The sequence below is a fragment of the Poeciliopsis prolifica genome, unplaced genomic scaffold (assembly GCF_027474105.1).
Source record: "Poeciliopsis prolifica strain line A6 unplaced genomic scaffold, Auburn_PproV2 SCAFFOLD031, whole genome shotgun sequence".
NCBI classification, from domain to species: Eukaryota; Metazoa; Chordata; class Actinopteri; order Cyprinodontiformes; family Poeciliidae; genus Poeciliopsis; species Poeciliopsis prolifica.
Genome location: NW_026562406.1, coordinates 2,219,165 through 2,242,103, shown reverse-complemented (window position 1 = coordinate 2,242,103; position 22,939 = coordinate 2,219,165). Strand labels below are relative to the sequence as shown.

Here is a 22,939-nt window from a genome sequence, read left to right as displayed (position 1 = left end):
TTTGTCCCTGTGAGCATTTCCAAACTGCGATCTTGCTTCTTCTTTTTTATTTATTTTTTTAGCAATGGCTTCCTCCTGACTAAGTGGCTTTTCAGCCCGAATTGGCAGCGAACATGCTTAATAGTGGAAAGTGACACTGTCTTACCAGCCTTTGGCTTTTGTTCACAGGCTGATCTGCACATTTTGAACCAAAGTACACTCAACTCTTGGTCAACTCTTGGTCAGACAAGAGTTGAGTTGGACATTCCCATCCTGTCTGCACTGGCACTCCAGCTTTCAAACCCAGGTCTGACCTCCCTCCTAAGTCCCAGGCCCTTTTTCAAGCTTTTCTTTTTATTACTAGTTCAAATCCCATTCTATATGTTTGAGTTTTCTCACAAGCCTTTCCTCTAAATTATAAATGAAACACTGAGACTTCACTTTGATGTTGAGGAAAATCTCATCTAAAAACCAAGACGTTCTTTTTTTCTTCCTCATGTTTTTTTCTTGCAAACTCATCTCCACAATATCATTCACAGCTCAGAATGACCAATTTATTCCCCAAGGAGTATCGGTGAAAAGCTCATAAATGTAGTAGAGAGTGGTGTGTGTGCGCGTGTGTGTGTGTATACACGAGGTGCACACGTTTTCAGAGTGTGTAATTCTTTTCAGTTTACCTCCTTTGATGGATCTGCAGAAGAACAAGGTCACGTACGGCTCAAGCTGGGAGACGATGAAAGTCGCACAGAAAACATGAACAACCATGAAAGAGAGAATAGTGAGGATCTGCAACTGTCTCTTTAATCCGGCCTTAAAATGAATGCGGCCACGCAGGCCCCCTAAATAAACGTCCGGATGCTCCCAAACAGCTCGGACGTTAAGCAGCTCCCTTAACACGATGAGAGTGATCTGCCGTAATCAAGCTGAGTGTATTGGCTCCAGAGGGGCCCTTTCAGGTCCCCTGAATACAGCCATCCGGGTTCACACAATGCCGCCAATATAAATGCAAATCCTGACATTCCCGTCACTCAGTCTGCTTTACCAAAAGCCCCGCCGCATCTGCCCCGGATCTAAATGAGCCGCGATCCACACAACTGTACATATTATCTGTGTGCCGATGTGTCTGCGTGACAAAGTGAGTATAAAAAAAAAGAAAACCCCACAGCGTGGGGCATAATGAGAGAGAAAGCCGGAGAGAAATAGAGATACAAAAGTGACAGCAGTGGCGGTTTATGTATGCAGGTCTGCTTCACGGCGATGATTCTGAGATTGTGAACTGCGCTCTTCCTTCGGCGGGTTATTCTTGCCTCTCTTTGCCTTGTCAGGTCCAATATTCTGCTGCACACACAAAAAAAAAAAATCTGGGTGATGGCTTGGGTGGCGAGTGCATGTTTACGTCTTGGTGTACGTGTGGATGCTTTTAGTAACCACCAGCGCCTGTACGCTCGCATGCAATTTTCTCATGTTTTTTGCATCCAGTCCATCATGTCACTCAGTGTTTTTGCCAAACCTCAGAGCGCCGGTCTCTCTCCAGATTATGTTCTGTAATCAGAATCTTGATTTGCCCCTCCTTCTACGCTGCGGGCGCAAGCTTGTTCAACAAGAGAAAAGAAACATTTTTTTTCCAAAGTTAGCATTCAGAATGCCGGCTCTATTTATATTAAGGCTAGCTTTGTTTTCTTCAAAGGTTGTAGTTATTCATAGAAGTGGAAGTGGATGAAGCATTTGCATGAATGTTGTTTTCCACAACGCCGCTGCTATTCTGTCTCTGTAACATTTGGGTCCAACTCCAGTGCCTTGCAAAGTGTTTCGTGTTTCTGGAACTCATTCACATCTTGACATGTCACAACCGTACCAATCAAGATATGTTTCAGAAATTTTACAAGACAGACTAAGACAAAGCCGCTTTCACATAAAAAAAAACAAAACCAAACTGCAGAATACACTAAAAACATGGCATGAATTTCCCTTCAGGCTCTTTTATTCCTAATATTCCTAAACATAATCTCGCTTCAACAATGGCCTTTAAGAGGTTACTTAATTAAAAGAGTCGCTCTGTGTTTAGCAGTGTAGGTACAGATGTTCTGTGACGATCCCAGAGGTTTTTCAGGGAAAATTAGTGAACAGATAATCATTAAGACAAAGAAACACAGGAGACCAGTCAAGGATGAAGTAATGGGAAAAATTAAAGCAGTGTTATGTTATAAAATAATATCCCAAGCATTAAGCATCTCTAGGATATCTGGGAATCTCAAAATGGTAGGAGTGTGGCACAGCAACCAATCTACTGAAACTGGCAACCCAGGCGAGGTGAACATGAAGCAGCCAAATGTAACTCATGATGAGCCACAGAGATTCACAGCTTTTGTGCAAGTATCTATTGACGACACAAATTGTGCATCCTCCCGGGACAGTGAGCAATGATTTAACTGCATGATCAATTAAAATGATATCGACTTACATCATTTAGCGTTTTTCTCTTTTCTTTCCCTCTTCCTACAGAAGTCTGAGCTGACAAACGTCTGGTGCTTTTCCACAACTGCATGCTTTGGTTGAGCTTTGGCTATTTTGTCGTGAAGAATGATCAGAAATATACGTTTAAAGAAGCTGGTTGAGACGGTGAAACTGCAGCAAAAGATGGCTTGGAGTGGTAGCTGTTAAACGTTTTCAAAAATGTCAACATGTGACCAACATCGGACTTGAAGTGTTGATGCCACAGTATTTTTGCAAGGCACTGTATCTCTCTTTATCATCCAGCAGAAAAGGGATTTAGGATTTTTGACACATTGTTCAGGAAGGAGTTCATCTGTTATTGATTTCCGTGGCAGAGAGATGCATAAACTACAGTAAATGCCACAGAATCCAATATGTTACTGCGTGGCTTTTTGAAAGAGGGATACATGAGAGTTGAGGCAAGACGGCATATTGATCCACTTCCAGTTTTCACTGAATGCCGTAGAGAAAGCTGCAAAACGACATAATTAGCATAAAGCTAATTAAACGTGGAGCGCCATGGGTAAAATCTCGTCAGCAACCGACTTTGGACACCACCAACCACCATGAAAGATGGTGAGAGGAGACCATCTGGATTATGCAATGAGGGTAAACAAGTTTCAGTCTGGCGGATGGGTGGTGGGGAGGGATGCTAAGTGCTGCGTGTAGCTACACAACACTTTAGTTTTGCTCCTAATGACAGAGCACTGCTTGTTTTTTTCTTTCTGCCTTTTTGAAAAAAAAAAAAAAACATTTAAAACATTCCCTGACTTTGTATGTGGTGTCACAAGTGGGAAGCCTTCTCAAGAGTTTAAGAAAAAGCAGACAAACACTCCTGTCTCTGGATTCAAACAAATCTAGTCATCCATGTTCCTATGAAGAATGTATGACAATGTCTTTGGAGTGGAGGACCGTAGAGAACAGACTCAAAGGGACTTTGAAAATGTCGGATCAGTGAAGGACTCCCCACCCTCTCGGTGGACCACTTTGCTCCTTAATTCTGTCACCAGAAAAGCAGTTAGAGCTCAGTACTGTTTAAGTCCCCAACACTAATAGGAGAACTGCTAATGAGGGTAATGCTAGCAGAGAAATCCCAGAGTGTTGGTCATTAACATTTCAGTGACTGCATGCTAGTGTTTGGAGCTGTGAGCAAAAGGAGCCTGCAGGGGCTCCTAGTCCTCCCTGGGGGAACTCCTTGGCTCTTTTCTCTGCCCCCTGGGGGAAGAGATATCAAATCCTTTTTTCTGGGTTCCTTTAAAAAGAAGAAGAGGAAGACTTCACAGGTCTTTCCCTCAAAGCTTTTACTTTTTGTTGTTGCTCTGTCTCTGTTGGTTTGCAATCGTTTCCTGTCTCCTAGTCGCTTTCTCTTCAACTCGATGTTTGTTGAAGTCTGACATGTTTGTCACTCCTACTGACAGGGAGTAGGGAGCAGAATGCTGCAAATCATTTCGTTTATTGCAAAGGGCTGCCATCAGAATCCCACTGACAAACTTGATGAGAACAGATCCAAACATTGGATCACCTTGTCCTCTCCTCTACCTTTTCCCCTCATTAGTCAGTGAGTCTCACCTCTGTTGGCTTTTCTTCTAGCCTGTCGCCTGGCTGTCTGATTTTTCTCAGACAAATTCAAGTCGCCCTCCATTTACCTCCCCCATCTAACATGTCTTGACTGTCCTCCCTTCTGTTATCTTGCAGAGATGACCCCATTGAGGCAGAGCTGATTGATGAGCGCCACCCTTACATCCATGGTATGTATTCAGCACCACTTGCTCAGCCCGAGAGAGGAAGCATGGCCAGTCTGGACCGAATGGCCGGCCGGCGTTCACCTTCCATCGACAGCATTCGCAAGGACCCCCGCTGGCGGGACCCCGATCTCCCCGAGGTCATCGCCATGCTGGGTCACCCCATCGACCCGGTGAAGTCCAACGCCGCCGCCTACCTGCAGCACCTCTGCTACGAGAACGACAAAATTAAGAAGGACGTCCGCCAGCTGAAAGGGATTCCCGTTCTGGTCAGCCTTTTGGATCACCCCAAGTCCGAAGTGCATCGCAAAGCCTGCGGCGCACTTCGGAACATCTCCTACGGCAAGGACAATGAAAACAAGGTGGCCATCAAGAACTGTGATGGTATTCCGGCCCTCATCCGGCTGCTGAGGAAGACCAATGACATGGAGGTTCGAGAACTCATCACTGGTAAGAGGAACATTTCCCAATAAAAATACTGTTTTATTTTCTGTCTAAACGTTTTGAGCTTTACATCTTGCTATAATGTCATTTTTTTCATCAAGACATACCTGGAACTCAATACATTCATGCATGTTTGAGAAGTCCTTTCATCTCCATGGCAACCATTCAGGTGCGCAAAGCGCCTGGGTGGTCCTAGCGCCTGCAACTCCAACTCTCAGCTCCTTCAGACTAGTCAGCAGACATTAGCAAACACCTGGTGGATGTGCACATTTGTGTAACCATTGGACAAGCTACTTCTCAGTGCAACACCTGTGAAAAAGTTGTTCAAGGGATGATAGAGGAACGATGTTGCAAGCATTTGTTTTTAAAGAGACAGAGGCCCAATTTCAAGGGATTACTTTATGATGTGCAGTTGCTTTCAAGTCATACCAAGCATCTTTATAACTTAAGGTAACAGTTATGTGATTGTGCTATAAAAAGGCACTATGTGCCTGGAAAATACATACTGACTCTTAAAAGAATTAACATCTGCTTACAGCTGCAGAGAGAGTAAATTCTTGTTTTGGGGTTTTAAACGACTTATATTCAGAGGGGGAGGAAATTGCTTCTGCCATATTTTGTCCATCAGAAATCTGCGACTGTCACAAATTTCACCCAACTTCTTTGTGATTATAATTCGATTTGACAGCATAAACGCTGTGGCATGATCATAAGTTTACGGAGATGAACAGGGGGTTTCATTCCCTACTGGATCTGTCTCTGCTATTCTCTCCTCTCACAGGCGTTCAGAACACAGAAACTGTGTGTCTGGCAAATCTCTCTAAAGTTTGTTACAGCTGTACATTACCATGCCATTTGAAGCTCACATAGTTGTTACAAAGGGAAACTGCTGCAACAGAATCAATAGGCTAAAAATCATAACTTTTAATTACACGTTAAAGACTCTCTCTCTTTCTCCCTCGGTTTCTTGGCGAGAACTCGGTTGGCTCTGCTCCAGCGGCAGGAATTACTGTGAGGCCCTTTTTTCAGAGTCCAAAGTGAAAACAGAGAGAGTCCAGGTCCAATAGTCGAAATAGGTCTTAATAAATTTGGAAAAAGAAACCCCATGATTAATCAGTGTGTAGTCGACTGGCACTAAAATTACATATTTTCCTTCCTGTCTACTCTTTGAAGCTTTACCTCTATGCAGTAGTTCTTTACTTTGGCAGACCTGCCTATTTCTCTCCAGTTGGCTGCCACATCTTTTATATTCTGGTTCGTGGTGTGCTCCTAGTTATTGATACAACTTTGTTACAGCAATTCGGCGATGTTAACGTCTCGATATCTGCTTGGACCCTCTTACTTTATGTGATTGGTTTGTGTTGCAGGTGAGATGGATTTTTATTTCTTCTCTCTTTCAGAGGAGAGAAACTTTGATGTGAATCAAGTTTGTTGCTAGGAAGAGATAATTGTGTGTATAGCGCCTGCAGAGCTGCAAATGAGTCTTTCTTCTAATCGAGGAGCCGATACATTTCTGTAAAAGACCTGATGCTGCACCGTAATGACGAAGCTCTGAGTGTTAGAAGCAGATTTTATCACAGGAACTCCACGGCTCTCGAACCGAGACGGTGTGTATTAACAAATAAGGGGATATTTAATTACTTAAGCCACGGCGTTCTGTACTATAAGCAGAAAGACGAAGCGAGAGCAAGAAGATCTCGCGTCAGGAAGAAACAAAGAGCACACGAGTATTGATCCTCGTAGAAAAGTCTGTAGTCTGCATCGGATAACCAAAGACGTTTTAATTCTTCTTGGAGAAGCCATTGAATCAGAAGTGAAGCTCCGGTAGAAATCAGCTGGGAAATACATGCGTGTGCATTTGTGTGTGTGCGGGTTCAGTTCATTCCAGCTGATTTAACCTGACACACTCACACACCGTGGCATCTGAGAAGAGATGAGAAGAGATTTTTCTTTTTTTCCGGCGCACTCGTGTGAAAAATGAGACACTTTAAAGTGAGATACCCAGACATTGTGAAGTAGGTGCCAAGTGAAAACACAGAGTGCATGCTGAAATTTAAGGAGGAGGGGAATGGATTTGGTTTTTATGCTCTTTAGGGGAGGAACATCGTCGTCACGTAAGGTTTCCAGCACTGGCAACCGCTCTGACTCGGCATTATAATACGGATATCTGTGCAACTGTCACCCCAAACTACAAACATACAGGCTATTATTTACGCTGACGCCAGTCTTTATAATCCCAGCGTTTTACGAACCGTTGTTGGCATGGATGCCTAAGTGTTTGCATAAGTGAGTCTCCTTTGTTTTGACAGAGATGTAGCAGTGAGCGATGGCGGTGCCGCTGCAGAAATGATTGCCTTTACAGCACCGTGTTGCTCCCTATTGAAGCTAAAAATAACCCCTCACCACAAGACAAGGAGGATGGAAGGGAAAAGGAGGCTTTTCTCCCCCTCTCTCACTCATTATTCAGCCCTCCCACGCTCAGTCTCTGGGGTTTTATTTTTTTTCCCCCCTCTCCTTCATTCATTATCTACAGACGGTGATCTTCGTTCTCTTGCTGCTTTACTCTTTGTCCTGCTCTAGGTGGTCATTGCCCCGCAGGAAACCAGCTCCTCACAATGCAGGCTCAGCCTGCGTCCCCAGCCACTTGTCTGGAATTGCCCCGTGCTTTTCGGCAATTAAATATAATTCAAGGTTGTTTTTTTTTGTTGTTGTTTTTTTAAATACGGGGCTCTTTTTCTTAGTTCATATGTTTAAAGGTTTTGCTGTGGAAGTATGTGCAGCCCTATGCAAAAACCACTCAGAGAGCTCTGTTTTCTCCTAGTGGAAATGGGTGACGTGGAAGGAACCTAGTGGTTTCATTTTCCAACACGCACACACACACGCACATGAGACATGCAGACAAGTCATTTATATTTTTAGAACTTTTTACTTTTCAGAGTAATTCTGCTTTCCTGTTTCAGCAGCCTCTGGGCTGTTTGTGGCCTCAAGCAGATTCCTTTGTGAAAAGTGAGATCATGAGGCAGATCGGTGCTGCATTTTCCACAGATTTTATTGCTCTCATGAGACGACAAACAAGGAAATATGACATGAGAAATCAATAACTGAAGATAAATGACGTCTGAGTTGGACCTGAAGGTGATTGCCGTCTTCAGGTTTGTTTAACATCAACTTATTTTAAGCTGGATGAATGAAAATAATGAAACAAATGAATTGGAACTTAATTTTCAGCCATTCTTTTAATTCAAATAGAAAAAGGTGATTGCAGTTCAGTAACTATTCAGTTTCACCTGGTTCATCACCTTGTTGCTAAGTTGATACGCCTTTATTAGAATTGTGATGAACACTAAAAGTATTTTAATAAGTTTGTCAAATTGTTGCAGGAGAGCTAATTAAAACATTATTTAGTGAAGCTGCGTCCCATTCCTATGGTTTTTATTATTTGATTGTGATTTTCTGGATGACTTTTTTTTTCCCCCCCTCATAAATATACAAAATAAAAAAGCAGCGAATAAAAAAGACATTTTTGCTGCTAATTTATCAAACAGATAGACAAGACCAACAGCAAAGATGTTTATTGGTTCTACTACTGGCAGCAGACAAACCACAGGTCAATGGAAATCTAAAACTACTTTGATTAGGCCACTGGACTGGTACCTGGGATCTGGTCAAGACATCACAAGAAGTGGCTTATGTTCCTTTGTATGAAGTTTCAGCTTCTGTGTGATGCCAAGTCCTTCCAGTCACATTTTAATTCAATAATCTCTATGCACACTTATGCACAAGTGTGTATGAGTGTGCATAGTCAACACCGTGAGTTTGCATACTTAGGTTTCCATCTTTGTTGGGTTTTTATGCACTTTGCATCCCCTTTGCTAAACTGCGTCCCCCCTCCTCGTTGCCACTGCGACGTTGATGGATGACAAGAGGGGTGAAGAGCAGAAGGAGAGGAGGAGAACAGTAATGGGCAGAACTAAGTTAATAGCTCTGCTTGAAGAGCAACATGTCTGCCAGTGGTGCCTGGAAAATTTAATTAGCCCCCGCCACAGCTCCTGTCCCGTTCCCAGTCCTACTCGCCGTCCTTCCAGCTCCAGCCTGTCCAATCAGAGACAAAAAGGCAGGGCAAGACGTAAAAGGAAAAACAAGGCAAGAACTGAGACAAGGCAAACGGACTTCCTTTGATGAATTTTGGCCTTTTAATTGGAAATCACACAACGCCACCATTTTCATGCTTCCAGTCAGACTTTGTTGTTTTTCAATTCGTCTTGAAAGAGAATCGGTGCGACCCGGTCCGACTGTTTACCTCCGACTGTTTACTCCTGAGAAGTTTACTCATCAGATAAACAGCATTAATAAATCAGAAAGGAACAGCACTTCCAGACCTTGAAAGTAGTCTGACTTGGGTATCAATGTTGCTTATGAAGTCTTTCAAACTGTAGATCCTGACTCTCTTTGACAAAAAAAAGAACGCTTATGTAAGATCAGCATCGAGAGGTCAATTACTTTTTTTTTTGTTGCTTCTCCCAAACCTCAGTTGGTGTCATGATTTATGCAAGTGCAACACCAGTTTGAACACTTTCATCTATATTCAACAGCTCTGAATTTTTCACAAGCGATGCCATCCTCGGTACTCTACAGTTTTCGTCCTGCTTACATATCTGCACGATGCGTTTAAGGTGAGCTATTAGACACGTTTACAAAGTTATGCACTCATACCAGGTGCTCGGTGGATGTTTCTGCCTCGGGTCAGCCGTGCCTGGAAGACAGTAGGACTCCCCTCAGGGCGTCTGTCTCTCACAATCTGACAGAGGACAGCAAACTGACTAAACCCGATCCAGAGTCACTGGCCTGAAACAGCGACAGGACGCTGGATGGAGATCGTCACTTCCACGGCGCTCTGTCATCCTGAATAACGCTCTGTCAGTGGGCTGTATGCCTGTCGGACTTGATGGATCGCCGCCACGGCAAAGACGTGTCTTTCCCTCCCCTTAGGCTCATGTGATCAGCGTAGAGGTGACTGATTCCAGCAGACTGAGCAGTATTTCAGCTGAAACACTGGAGGTGACAGCCAACCAGCCGGGGTGGAAAGAATTGGCGAGGCCGCGCGTCTGTTCATGCTTCATCTGACTTTCTACAAAGTCCTGGGACCTTTTCACTCCTTGCTTTCTTCGTTTCTACAAGTCGCCTGATCCGAGTCCGAGACGTTGAAAGCAGCGTTTAAAGATTGATGGATTCCAAATCCGTCCTAAATGTGTGGTTGAAACAGACACCCTCGTACTTTTGAGACAGGACCGCTCTGGCACTGAGTTAATTAAACCATCATGAAGTTAATTTCATGGTAGGGTGGAATATATTAACGAACGATGAAAGATGATGAAGATGTATCTTGCGGATTACTGGCGTGCTGTTTATCGCTCATCCGCTGGAAACGTGGAGCACGTAGACGCGCTGGAAATATGGACTAGATATTTTCGGCACAGTTTGTGACCAGGATGATGGTGTGAAAAAGATCATCTCGGTGCTTCGCTCGCTCTGTTTTGACTGCACACTGAAGGATGCCTGTCACAATCTGATGCTAATGACACAACGTAATCAAGCTGTCAGCCTGGCAGGCAGGCGTGAATGTTCTGCTATCTGTCACAATACCAGCGCTCATACGGCTCTTATGAACGTTTGATTGTTGTTACATTCTTGCCTGGATTTTTATGTTTCCTTTTAATTAGGTACGTGGCAGCATAAACTTGTCAAGCACTGAATAAGAACGATAAAACAGAAGATACAATTAGCAGGATTTCATGGCTCCCATCTGATGTTTTTCACCTTTAAGGGAACTTTTATGTGCATGCCACTTTATCTTGAATATGATGAAATCTAGATTAAAAAGTGGGGGTAATCACACTTTCACTGTATCGGCCTCAAAACTGGAATAGTTTACCTCGGCATAGACCACAGAATCTTGAAAATGTCTATTGAAACTAGTCTATTTTTCTAAGCCATAAAATTTCATACAGTATTAGACTCTTAGCCTTGTGTGAGCAGTTCAAAACTATTCTGTTTTTCATGGTCACTGTATTAATTTTTCCCTATTTTGTCTACTGGCTTTCGAATTTTTGTGCAACAAAGGCAAGAAGTACTATTGTCACCTTTCGCAAGTTCATAAATGGCAAAAATGTCTTCACAAAATTAAATATATTGTAGTATAATATATAATTGTTCCTAAAATTTGTTCACTATTACTATTGTAATGGAATGAGCTGCTTAAAAAGCCACAAAGAAAAACAACTTGACCTGGCTAATTTGAAAAATAGTGCATGAAGCTTCTTTCTTTGGATCTTAAAGAGAGTTTTGTGAGATCCAAATTGGCCAATAAAAAGAATACTTTTATGTCACTAAAGACTTTGAGGAGGTGATCTCCAGACCTTCAGTATTTGTTATACATTGCTATAGATGGTCTTGACTTGAATCCTTTGAGTTTATTCTGGGAGAGGCAAATACTTTTTTAATACTCATCCACGCCTTTACAAGCTAAAGTGAGCTCATAACGCAAGCTGTTTGAGCTATATAGCCTCACTATATCTTGCGAGATCGTTTTTATGTTGTTAAGGAATAAAAGAAATGCACACACAGCAGTGTAGCGTGGTGCTGGTGTGTCTCACTGCTCCAAGCCTCCATCTGGAATGTTTAAATTAACATTAGAAGCTGAAGTGAAGCTGTCTGGCTCTTTGAGGCAGTTTCTGGACTGATGCTTACTCAGCCATGGATACAGCTGCACAGTTAGCAGTTCAGCGTGTCTAGGTAATATAGCAGATATCATATGTATATGATATCTGATCATATACATATGATCAGATATCATATGTATATGAGAAAGGACAACGCCTATGCCAAGTAGTCGGCTGCAGCTGTAGGAAAAAGTTCTGTGACGGGCAGAAATGTAGTTTTTCACACACTTTAGTTATTTTTGCCACTTATTTCTGTGGTATACTGAGGTGTTTTCCTATGAAATGCATCAAGTTTATTTAATTGGTTCTCGTAGTTTTTTAAATGTATAGTTTCTTGACCAAAATCCAAAAAATTCATATTAGTCAGCAAGTAGCTTTATTGGGAATTGCCACCTAAAACATTTTTCCACAGTGTAAGCGTCAGACTACTCAGTGACTGGCTAAATTATACTTTTTGTTGTTCTTAGAAAACCTTTCACAAGGTTGTCTATGTTCAATCAGGTAGAAAATCCAAAAGAGTTGAAGCAAAATATTCTAAATCTTACTTTTTTACTTTCTAAATGTCCAGATCTTTACTGATGGAAAGAGAGTAAATACCCTTTAGTTGGACTGAAAGGCCAAAAATATTGTTCTTATGACATTAATAATACAATCACACTGATATGACAACTTCCAGGTTGGCACAGACTTTTTGTCCATCTGGATAAATTACACAATGCGAGTTCTGCAGTTCCCACGTGTTTCAATAATTTTTTCTGTACAGCAGATTTCATCAACAGCAAAGTTCAACATGTGCTTCACATCATGACACAAAAACTAAAAAAGTCACAATGGCATCATGCAGTCACCAGTTTGAGAACAAGAATTAAATTTTATTACCGACGCACATCCTATATGTTGGTCAGTGTTTCATTTATTATGGTTCAAAAGCAACTCGAAACAGGTGGGTTTTTAGTTTTGTTTTGAAGGAACTCAGTGTTTCAGCTACTTTGCAGCTTTCTGGAAGTTTATTTCCCCAGATTTGTGGAGCATAGAAGCTGAATGCTGCTTCTCTACTTTTGGTTCTGTAGATTCAGAGCAGAACCAGAAGACCTGAGTGGTCTGGAATATATAATAATATAATAACAGCAGAAATATGTACCTCATTGGTAGATTCACTGCTGGAGAATTTACATGATCAGATATCAAAGCAATGATTAATTAATACTACTTAATATCATGTGGCTCTATGCAGATGTTTCTTTACTAATGATGATTTATTGAGTTATACTTGATGTCTAAAACTGAAAGTGAAACAGACAACGTGACCTACTTTATGCTTAACTTGGTTAATTTCTGACCAGTTAGGCTTACTAATGCAGCATTAAAATTTAATTCCCAGATTGTCAGTTAATCCTTAAGTATACATAAAAAACCACACATAATTCAAACTGGGGGAGTTTCAACTTTGACATACACATGCTTCAAAGATGCGACACCTGTTGATATGCTGCTAAATCCACGTTCTGTCCTCATGTTTCAACATCCATCTCTCAATACCTATACCTACATAGTAAGGTAGAATGGCAATGTGAAGCTTCATGATTGGAAAAAAAAAAAAAAAAAAATCAAGGTTGAGTAATTGGGACCCAGCGGCCCAGTGGTGCTTTCTGTCTAGCACCGGTCTTACTGATTGGATCTGTGTAGAATTATTACTGAAGCAAAACATCTGGGACTGACAAATGCATTAGTTTAGCAGAAACAGTCATGCAAGCTTTTAAATGGTTTGTTAGAGTAAAAATGCTTTTGTTCCACCAGTTTAAATGAGTGTTGGAAGACTTTTTATGGTTTTAAAGCTCAACTCCTGCAAATCATTTGAATGAAATCTTATTTTGTCATCAAAATATAATTTTACAAATAGGTTTACAATGTTATTGCAACATTAGGATGACATCTGCTTTTCAAAGATTCAACAAATAATCTTTAATTATGCTGATGAAATCATGTCAATATGTTCAAGTTAAACATATCACCAAAGTGCTGTAAAGAAATAACTCAATATTGAATTATAGAGGTATGAAATTTACTGTGAACAAAGCACACAATTATTCAGCAATGTAATTACTTTAGCTTTGGTTTTGTTGTGCTTTGGGAATAACTTGCCCCTGGATTCAGTCTGTCAGGCAGTATTTTAAGTTTTTCTTCCCGAGGGTTACTAAAATTACTCCATTCATTTGCTAATATGTTGTTTTCCAAAAAACTAAGTAGGATTTTTCTGAATATGTCTATTTTTGAACGGATATGTTCTGCAGCTCAATGACAAAGTTGGAGTGAAGACGCAAAAAAACAACGGAAAAATGCGCATTCATTCATTCATTCATTCAACAAACCTTTTAGCAAATAACAGTCTCTCTCAACCACTCCGAGAGTTATTTTTAGTCCAGCTTCTTTTTTTTTCTTGTGTGTGTCTGAGCACGACTGCACAGAGGAAATACTGACCGTCTGGAAAATGTACAGGAACTTTATTAAGGAGCCGTGCCAGAATGTACGACGGCTCCAGTGCTCTGCTAATGGTCCGCTGTTCAGCTGCACAACACAACCACACACCGCGGGCCTCTGTGGGCTTGTGTTCACACACGCATTTAGCATGTCTGCATGTGCATGTGCACAAGCGTGTGAATCTATGTTTAATTTTAATACTTGAGCTGCCAGCTGTTATTTCTTGAAAGCATGATGCTTGGGGGCAAAGAGAGGGATACAGGCTAGCACTGTTCCCCCCACCTATAAACAATAGAATATGTTAGTTTTTTTTACAAATTATGCGTTTTTGTATAGAAAACTCATACTTTAGGTTTGCATCCCACACTTTAATACAAAGAATGGAGCAATAGAAATTGATTAAATGTCAGCAACATATAGAGCTACTGCATAATTCTGAGTATTATTGAAAAGCCCATTCATTTCAGAAACACCTTATATAGATAAACTATACAGGTGGACATTTATTCCTGCTAATTATAATGACTTTCCTCTTACAGTTGATGCAAACATGACATCACAATAGATTATTTACATCAGAAACATATTAATAAAGCAGTGTTGGCTTAATAAAAAGTATGTTTAACGCCAGCTTTTGGGATAATTTCAGAAAGTACTTTTGATCTGACAAGTCTCATCAGAACAGATATTCTAATTTATTGGTGATGACTTTAGGTACGTTGAAATCTTGACTGAATTTGAAGGCACAAAAATGGAAATAATGACAGAAAAAGCTTTTGAGTATTCTGTAAATTAGTCATATAAAATTTGAGACATGTGGTCTGCTCTGAACCCTTGATTTTTATATTCCATGATGGACAGGCTGAACGCCCAAACAGAGCTACTCTGCTTTGAAACATTGAGTTTTCCTGTTACCTGCTGAAGTTTAGCTCTCTCTCTCCATGCTGCAGCCGGTCATCTCAATATGAAGTAGAAAATGCAGTTCCCTTTTAAAAAGCTTCTTCCATGTCTGCTTGATCACCTCACTGATGCTGATAGTAGCTCATTTCTTCCCAAAGTAACTACTTTGACAACATCGGTCATTACCTTGACATTACCCTGCAGTGCTTATGCACGCTGTGTTCACTCTTCTAAGATTACCAGAAATTTTTGTTGACCTTCCAACTCCTCTGTATCTGCCTGTTTCCGGGCACAATTCATATCTTTGTGCAAATCTAATATACATTGTTGTTTTCCAAACTGGCGGTCCGATCACTACAGCGTGTGTTAGAATCCCGTGGAACAGAATATTTTGTCTTTGCAACTTGCGTAGCTGTGCTTCCAAATATTTCTTCTTTCACTCAGCTTGATCTTCCTGCTTCTCTGGCAGAAAGCAAACTCTATCTGGTTTCCTGCATGTCTCCGTGTTCTTTTTGTTTCCTCCTCCTTTGTTTTGTTGTGTTTTGCTGTTTTTCCTTTCTTGTAAAGCATTCCGGAGGTTATTTTTTTCTGTGATTAGATGTGCAGCCACTGCTTCTCCGTTCGTGTTGTTTGCAAGGTGACTGATGCGTAAAATTTCTCTCGGTGCCGATTTCATAGGGAGAGAATGAACCGGACGCACGCAGCATCTACGAAACAAATGGTTACGGTGGCTCTCGAGGTAGTAAAGCTGGCTGACATGTACGAGCTCTGTTAAGGTGAAAAAACTTGACTGTGAACATGTTTTAAGTGAAATGTTCACATAGTGATTTTCTTTTTTAGACATGTGACATTCTGGTGAGTCCAGTTTGTGGGTGGTTTAAGACAGAACTAAATGTGTTTTTGATTTCAGTCGTGAAGCCTGCTTGACTTGTCTTTGTCTGCTACTAAGCTTTCACTACGTTGCATCACTTTCATTCTCTGTCTACAATTTTTTCCACTCCTCCTTTCTGGCTGCCTCGCATCTCTTTTCTCATTCTTTATCTCTTTTTGCCCTTTTCATTCTGATCACTTTCCCCATTTTTCTACCTTAATCCGCTCTAACGTCACCTTTTGTCAAATGTCATTGAACGTATCTTCAGTGGCTTCTTCCTTTTTCTCGTGACCATACTTTTTCTAATTGAGCTCTTCGCTGTTGCATAACGTCTGTATTGTTTCTCCTCTCTGCCGCCCCCCTCAGGTACCCTTTGGAATCTGTCGTCCTACGAGCCCCTGAAGATGGTGATCATCAACCACGGGCTGCAGACCATGACCAACGAGGTCATAATCCCTCACTCGGGGTGGGAGCACGAGCCCAACGAGGACTCCAAGCCCCGGGACGCAGAGTGGACCACCGTCTTCAAGAACACGTCCGGCTGCCTCCGGTAGGGTCCGCACCGAACTCGGTTCTACACAGGATCGTCTCAGCCCGATGCGCAGCACACATTTACAGGTCACCTGCTCAAAACGCGAGTTCCTGAATCAGTGCTTTCCAACGGCATTCATGCGACTTTGCAAACTTCATTTATTTGATAAAGATTTCAACATAAAATAAAACACAAATTAGATTTTTTAAATATTGTTAACAGCTATTTAATTGTATTCTCAGATGTATTTAGATCAGGACTTTTACCTGAAACATTCCATTGCAGCTCTGATGATATGTTTAAGGTTTTTGTTCTGTTAATAGCAATATCACAATAGATATAATGTAATAGGTACCAATAGATAGACTTTCAGTCATTTCATTGACCTCCGATGCATTCTGGGGGATGTTGGCAGAGAAAAAACTTTAGCCATTCAAACTCTCACCCCCCAGCTAAGCAAAGTGGGTGATGTCAACTAACAGTCAGCTGCACTGGTCAGATGTTTACATCTAAAATATTTCATGCCATCTCTCCTTCCCCTCACACTGTCCAATTCTGTCCTCAATTGGTCATAAAATACATAGAAGCTCTCAGTTGCAAATTCACCAAATGTGGAAACGTTCAAAACTTTTGCAGGGCACCGCAAATGTTTTGCATAAAAATAACAGATTTTTATGCAAGAGCTAAAAATTGATCTTGAGTAAAAGGGAAGTATTTAAATATTAGTTTTAAAAAAGTTGCTTTAGTTGGCAAATTAGTTTGCGGAATCTCATTTATTTAAATGTGCAGCTCTTCTGTTGGTTTCGGGACTGATTGAAAACTGTACATATTTGGGTTTTGGACCAGCGTTTGGCTCGTGTTGGACGGACGAAAGATAATTAGCTGCAGTCCCACTCGGACTGTCTCCCGCTTCATCCAAAGAGAAACAAATTAGATTTAAAAAGGCTTCCAGGGAATGTTCCCAAATTTTTTGAAATGATAATTTAGAAAAATACATTATTGGCTTGTCTTGTTTTAAAAAGAAAGAAAAAAAAAGAAAGCCAGTAATATGTTTTAAAAGCTCAGACAGATTAAAAACTTGTGGGCCAAACCAGTTTTTAGGAGAAGAAAAAACGCAGAGAGACAGCAGGCGCAAATGAGGAGCCAGATGGTCCATTCATTCAAGTTAAATCTTCAGCGTTTCCAGTATGTGCACACATTTAAGTGATGATCCTGGATTGAACCGAGGATTATTTTAATATACACAGTGGAAGGAAAAAAGCAACAAAGCAAAGCCCTTCCATGTTTGTTGTGACTAAGATGCCAGTTGCACAGTGAGACAGGTGTGGTGTATATTAAACTGTTAGTGGGCCGCGGGTCGGGTCCGATATAAGCTCTATAGGTGCTTTATTGATTTATGACGCAGCAGATGCAGGATTCCTCCCATCCTGACCTGTGGATGTTTGTATGTAAGGAATCCTGGGCCGTCTGTACTGGGATCACTGGGCGACTTTTGTCTGTGACAAAACATTAAACCGAACTGCATCTCGTGGCGGACCTCCGACCTCCGTTTATCCACATGCGATCACTTCTGAAGAGATTTTACAGCTTATTCATTATTAAAGCTTTAACAAACCACAGCGTTTTAAAGAATTAGTAATCAGCACAGAATATTCCAATCCGGATTTGGCTAGTTATGGTATTGCTTTTTACGCTTGTTTTATTCTGACTGGGTACTAATGGCAGAAAAGTTTTGAAAAGGTCTTTTTTTTTTCTACATAGCAAATAAAGGTTTTATGCATTTTAAAACGTAGAATATTTGTTTAATGAGGAATTATTCGGTTCAGAATCAGTCTTGATCTTAACATGAATTGGAGCTCGGACTCAGCCGAAAACGGTAAGATATCTGTTTAGTTTAGGAGGTGATAGAAAATGCACTCAGTCTCCATGTCTGTTCTCAACCACGTCCCATTAATCCTGCCAGATTACATGATTTTAAAGAAGGCGGCGTCTTCCACGCTTACATAAGAGTTACCAGTCGGCCAAACCAAGCATGTTTATTAGCAGACTGCGTCACCTCAGCAGGGTAACTCTAGATCTACTTCCCTTATAACTTCAAAATTAGACCGTAGGCATCGCCACAAAAGGGGGTCAAGCTTAAACTACTTCAGTGTGACGGCTTTTCCTTACTCTAACGGCGACACGGTCATTCCGACAGCCTCTGGTTAGCTCTTCACGGGACGGACCGCACTTTCAATCTTACGATTGAATTTGCGAGCTCCTGCACCGAGAGCCAAATGAAATTCAACCGAGTAACTGTGATGCTAACTCTGAACACCTGAAACCTAAACCTAATATTTCCACGAGCCTTTGAACTAATCAGGGTAGGAGTGTCTTCAGCTGCTCCCACAGCTCCTTACAACAAGCTTCGCTTCAACAGCTGATCACAAGGGAGCCGCTTTAACGCTCGCCCTCCTTCCGGGCCGGCGTTGACAGACGCTTCTGGCTTCTCGACGCTCTGATCACTTTTACTCTGTAATACATTTCAGCTGATGTCGTCAGTGTTTTCTTCATCACTTAGGTTACTCTGATTCAAATTGGAAATGTCGAGGAGGACGTCGTCTTCTTTCCCTAGAGCGTCTTGAGAACTCATTACTACTATGAAAACGTTGTTCTGTTACTGAATGGGCAGGATTTTTTTCTTTCTTTTTTTCCCTGTTAATCTGAAACCAAAGGCCTTTGGAGCCTTTTTAATGAATCTTCTATTTTACTAATGCCAGCATTACCGTAACAAGTTCAAACAAACCTTTAAACGTGCGATGCCACGTAGGCAGAAGTAATCACATAAACGGTATCCCCATAAACGTAACTAAAAATATGGAAAAGTTAATACATTACTTTTGTGCTGAAGTTAATGAAAATACAAAACTGCTTTCTAAGAAAGAGGAACACATGAAGTTGTTTCTAGATATGCAGCTTGTAGGGGGAACATTTCAAAAACACCAAATCTTATGTATTTTTGGTCCAGTTTCTAGTGAAAATATCTTAGTACACTTTAAATTCGATAAAATTAACTTACAAGTAACTTCTAATATGGGAGCTTGTTTCAGGTCTATAAGTTCTTAATGTTGATGAAAAACTGTTAGTTAAAAGTAAAATTATCTGGTATTGGAGCTACTACCTTTTCATCAGTATTAGGGAATTATTTATTCAAAAAAGCTGCCATTTCTTGCAGAAAAGTTACTTGTAAGTTAGTTTTTTTTTCTTATTTCAAGTGTAGTAAGATGTTTGTACTAGAAACTAGACAAAAAAACTTGGTGAGTTTTTGTGTTTTTGCTATCTACTGTTGTATTTGAAGAGATGAAAAAATAATTTTTCTCTCTTTTTTAAAAAAGTGCCATCAAAAAACAATGAAACATAAAACTATCTCGTTTACGATCTACATTTTTTATCCATCCAATTTTTCCAGTGAAAAGCCGATTGATTGATTGATTGATTGATTGATCGATCATGAGGATGTCATTTCTAAACGTGTTTATGTTTATTTATTTCAAACCAAAAGTTGTGCGGGTCCATATAAAACAAAATGAAATAAAATTAAAGCATGTATTTTTAGATGTGATTTCCCTCGTTTCATGTTCCTCTCGTTTCCATCAGAACAGCTTCCATTTTCCATCCATTAGCTTCCTTCCACCTCCCCCGGCTGTGTTTCTGGCTTCCTCTCAGAGTGACAGACGGTAGTAACGTGCAACTGCGCCTGTGTGTGTGTGTGTGTGTGTGTGTGTGTGTGTGTGTGTGTGTGTGTGTGTGTGTGTGTGTGTGTGTTACCGTGCCTCATGTCCGGCCGCGCTGTCTCTGCCCTGCCTGGGCCAGCCAGGCCTGTCTAGACTGCAGTCTACACGGCTCGTCTTGCTGTTCTGGTCGATGTCCAGAACAGCGTCGCCGAGAGGCAGCGCCGCTTACACACAGTTGCACACCGCCTTAAGCGAGTGTGGAAACTTGCTTTTTACTTTCTGAGCCTTCTGCTCTGAATATCAACACCGGCAAACCAGAAGGGAATGAGGGAAAGTTTTTTGATCTAGCTGCGAGAAGTCGCAGCATTTGACATCAGGGCCTCAGAGGGGGCGCTGTTGTCACTTCCTGCTGCTTTGTTTCGCAATTTTATTTATCTACTCCTCTTGTGAGTTCAGGTTGCAGACATTTTAACACCCCTGATTTGTACGTGGCTCATTTTCGTCACATGTCGCTATATCTTAACCGTCGCCCCCTCCACTCCTTTTGACCCAAGACGCCAGTCCTGCTGAGGAAGATCCGTCTCCATAGCAACTGTAGCTAAGCCCCACAGTTGCCTAGACGCAGGGTTTGTGCACGGGGGAGAAGCGCTGATGCCACGGAGAATCTGTTCACCGACGGAGACCCACTTAGTCCTCGGCGAAGCCAGGAATAGGTTTTTATTTATTTATTTTATTATGCCGTCAATAAGGACCTGCGTGTGTAAACAACACCAACAGCGTAGTCGCCGAAACAGGAAACGGGGAGGAGATGTTTCTGCGTTTCGTTGTGACTGGTAGGAAGGTGGTTCTGAATCGGGAATGTGTCGTCAGCCAAAGATGACAGATTCTAACCCACAGAGCCGTGGTCTGTGGGTTAGAATGGTTTTCAGTTTCTATAAAAGAAAAGATCATTTCCCATCTCTTTTGTTTAAAACCCAAAGCTCAGACTGCAAATCACTCCATTTGTGTTTTCTTTTGAAATGCAAATTATTTGCTTTTGTGTATCCTAGACATCTGTAGGCGCAGTAATAGACCAGAAGAAGATGGAGACTTTATGATATTAAACATAAAGATATTTACACAAGAGTACTACCTATTGCTGCTGCTAAAACAAAAACCTACTTATTACAATTGCAAAATTCTCGCCAGACAACCATAAAAAAGGATTTTAAGTCATAGGAGCAGTACGTTAGGCCTGTCATGATAAATTGCCCCAAATGTTATTGCAATAAATGATAATGTTGCCATTTTGAGACCATTTTCAAGTAATATAACAGTAATGGCGTAATAACACCTTCTCAAAAATCAGGAAACTTTTAAATTCTAATGAGGATTTAGACACTGGAAATGAACGACATTTTAAATATCTAGAATAAAAATGAGTCATAAAGTCTGTCAATAAAAAAAAAGAGTTAACAAAAAAGAGATAGTTGGGACAAATGAACCAGACTAAAAACTTTTTATTGGAAAAGCTTTTGTTGGAAAGAGAGAAAAACGATAAATCATTCAAATGGAAATTATTGAGCTCATTTTAGTTTATCATGCAATTAAATGACTTATGGCTTATTGTGATAGGCCTAGGAACTGGTTTGGTTTGGAAGCTATTATTGATCATATTGTTGTGTATTGTGATACCTTTAATAGGCCAATAACCTAGTAGAAATGAAAAAAATATAAAATTGACTTTAAGGACACATCAAACTGATGTAGCTGTACAGATTGCAACAAATATGCAAATGTTTACTAAAATGTGCAAATTAAAGTAAAAAAATAATACAACCACTCCATCTTCTGTAATCTTTGAGTAGATCCTTGCAATAACAGTGACGTGATGAAACCTGACGATGAAGTGCGCTTCAAATCTGACAACCAAACACGTCAGCTTTACTTTTTTCGCTTTTTGCCCTTTATTTATCCGGCCGTTGTGAGAACTAGCCGACCGATAACAAGATGAGAAGCAAAATCAATAAGTTAAATCCGAGTTGGGATCGGCGTGGTAAAAGCCTAACTCGAGGGCGAGCATATGGCCCCGCAATGCTGCTGTTAACCTTGCCGGCCGATAGCAGAGGGCAGCCGCGTCTCCATCCATCTCCATCAGTCCTGCTGCAGCCCGTTCCTCCCAGCTGCTCCATTGTCCTCTGATGACCAAGCCGCTCTGCGTGACCTTCACACCCACGCTTTGTCTGAAAGGGCTCCGACACCGCAGACACATCAAGATCAAGTGTAAAGAAGGCCTGAAAGTGTCCTTGCAGGTTTTCTGAGTACACTACTACTTCCTCTCCGAGACCCTCAAAATAAGAGAAAATGTGGCCTGAAAGTTAGGAGTTGCTTTCTTTGAAAGGTTATATGTCTAGTTTCTGCTCTTTTTTTTTTTCTTGCCAGTGAAAATGTCCAGGTCATTTATTTAAGGATTGACTGGCAGAACTAGAGCCACAGTGCAGAAAAGCCCAAAATCTTCATTATTTTTCACATGGAAATGCTGGCAAAATGATCATTTATACCAGAATGAGGCTTTTTGAAAAGGTTTATACAATAAAAAACGTACATGCTTAGATTTAAGCAAACTTATGGGGAAAAAATAGGGATACTGAAAGCTAAAGTCAAATACATTTTTTCCCAGTTGCCCTAATCTTCTTGAATGCAAAAAATAATACTAAATCTTGGGGAAAAAATTGTAACACTGAATTCAAATAAATCTTGTGACGTTGCAAAAGCCTATCAAAAAAAAAAAATCTACAAGCCATGAGTACTTCATATAATTTAAAGGCAGCAAATTGAAAGGCAATTCAACAAACAAAAAATATTCACACCATGTATCTTTTTCCCACCTTTAATGTGATGGATGCCCTGTACAAATTAGACTGAGAGAAAAGAAAACTTTAAATCTTTAAAAAGTGAAAACACTGCAGTGACCTGATTTCACAGCTGTGCAAACTCTTAAAACAGCACATTGTAGAAACACCTTATGGTTTAATATTGGTGTTCAGTCATCCAACCAACTCTTGGACGCATGTAATGCTTGTTAAATG

At 40.9% G+C, this 22,939-nt stretch overlaps 1 protein-coding gene across 4 annotated transcripts in view; it reads left to right on the top strand.

The window, feature by feature from the left end:
* The window catches only part of arvcfb (ARVCF delta catenin family member b), a 204,569-nt gene that overhangs the window by 141,978 nt on the left and 39,652 nt on the right, over positions 1–22,939 (top strand). For all 4 annotated transcript variants that reach the window (XM_055050921.1, XM_055050923.1, XM_055050922.1 and 1 more), the window contains 2 exons: positions 4,168–4,664; positions 15,993–16,176. In XM_055050921.1, the coding sequence (XP_054906896.1) occupies positions 4,168–4,664; positions 15,993–16,176 (681 nt within the window). The remainder of the gene's footprint in view (positions 1–4,167; positions 4,665–15,992; positions 16,177–22,939) is intronic.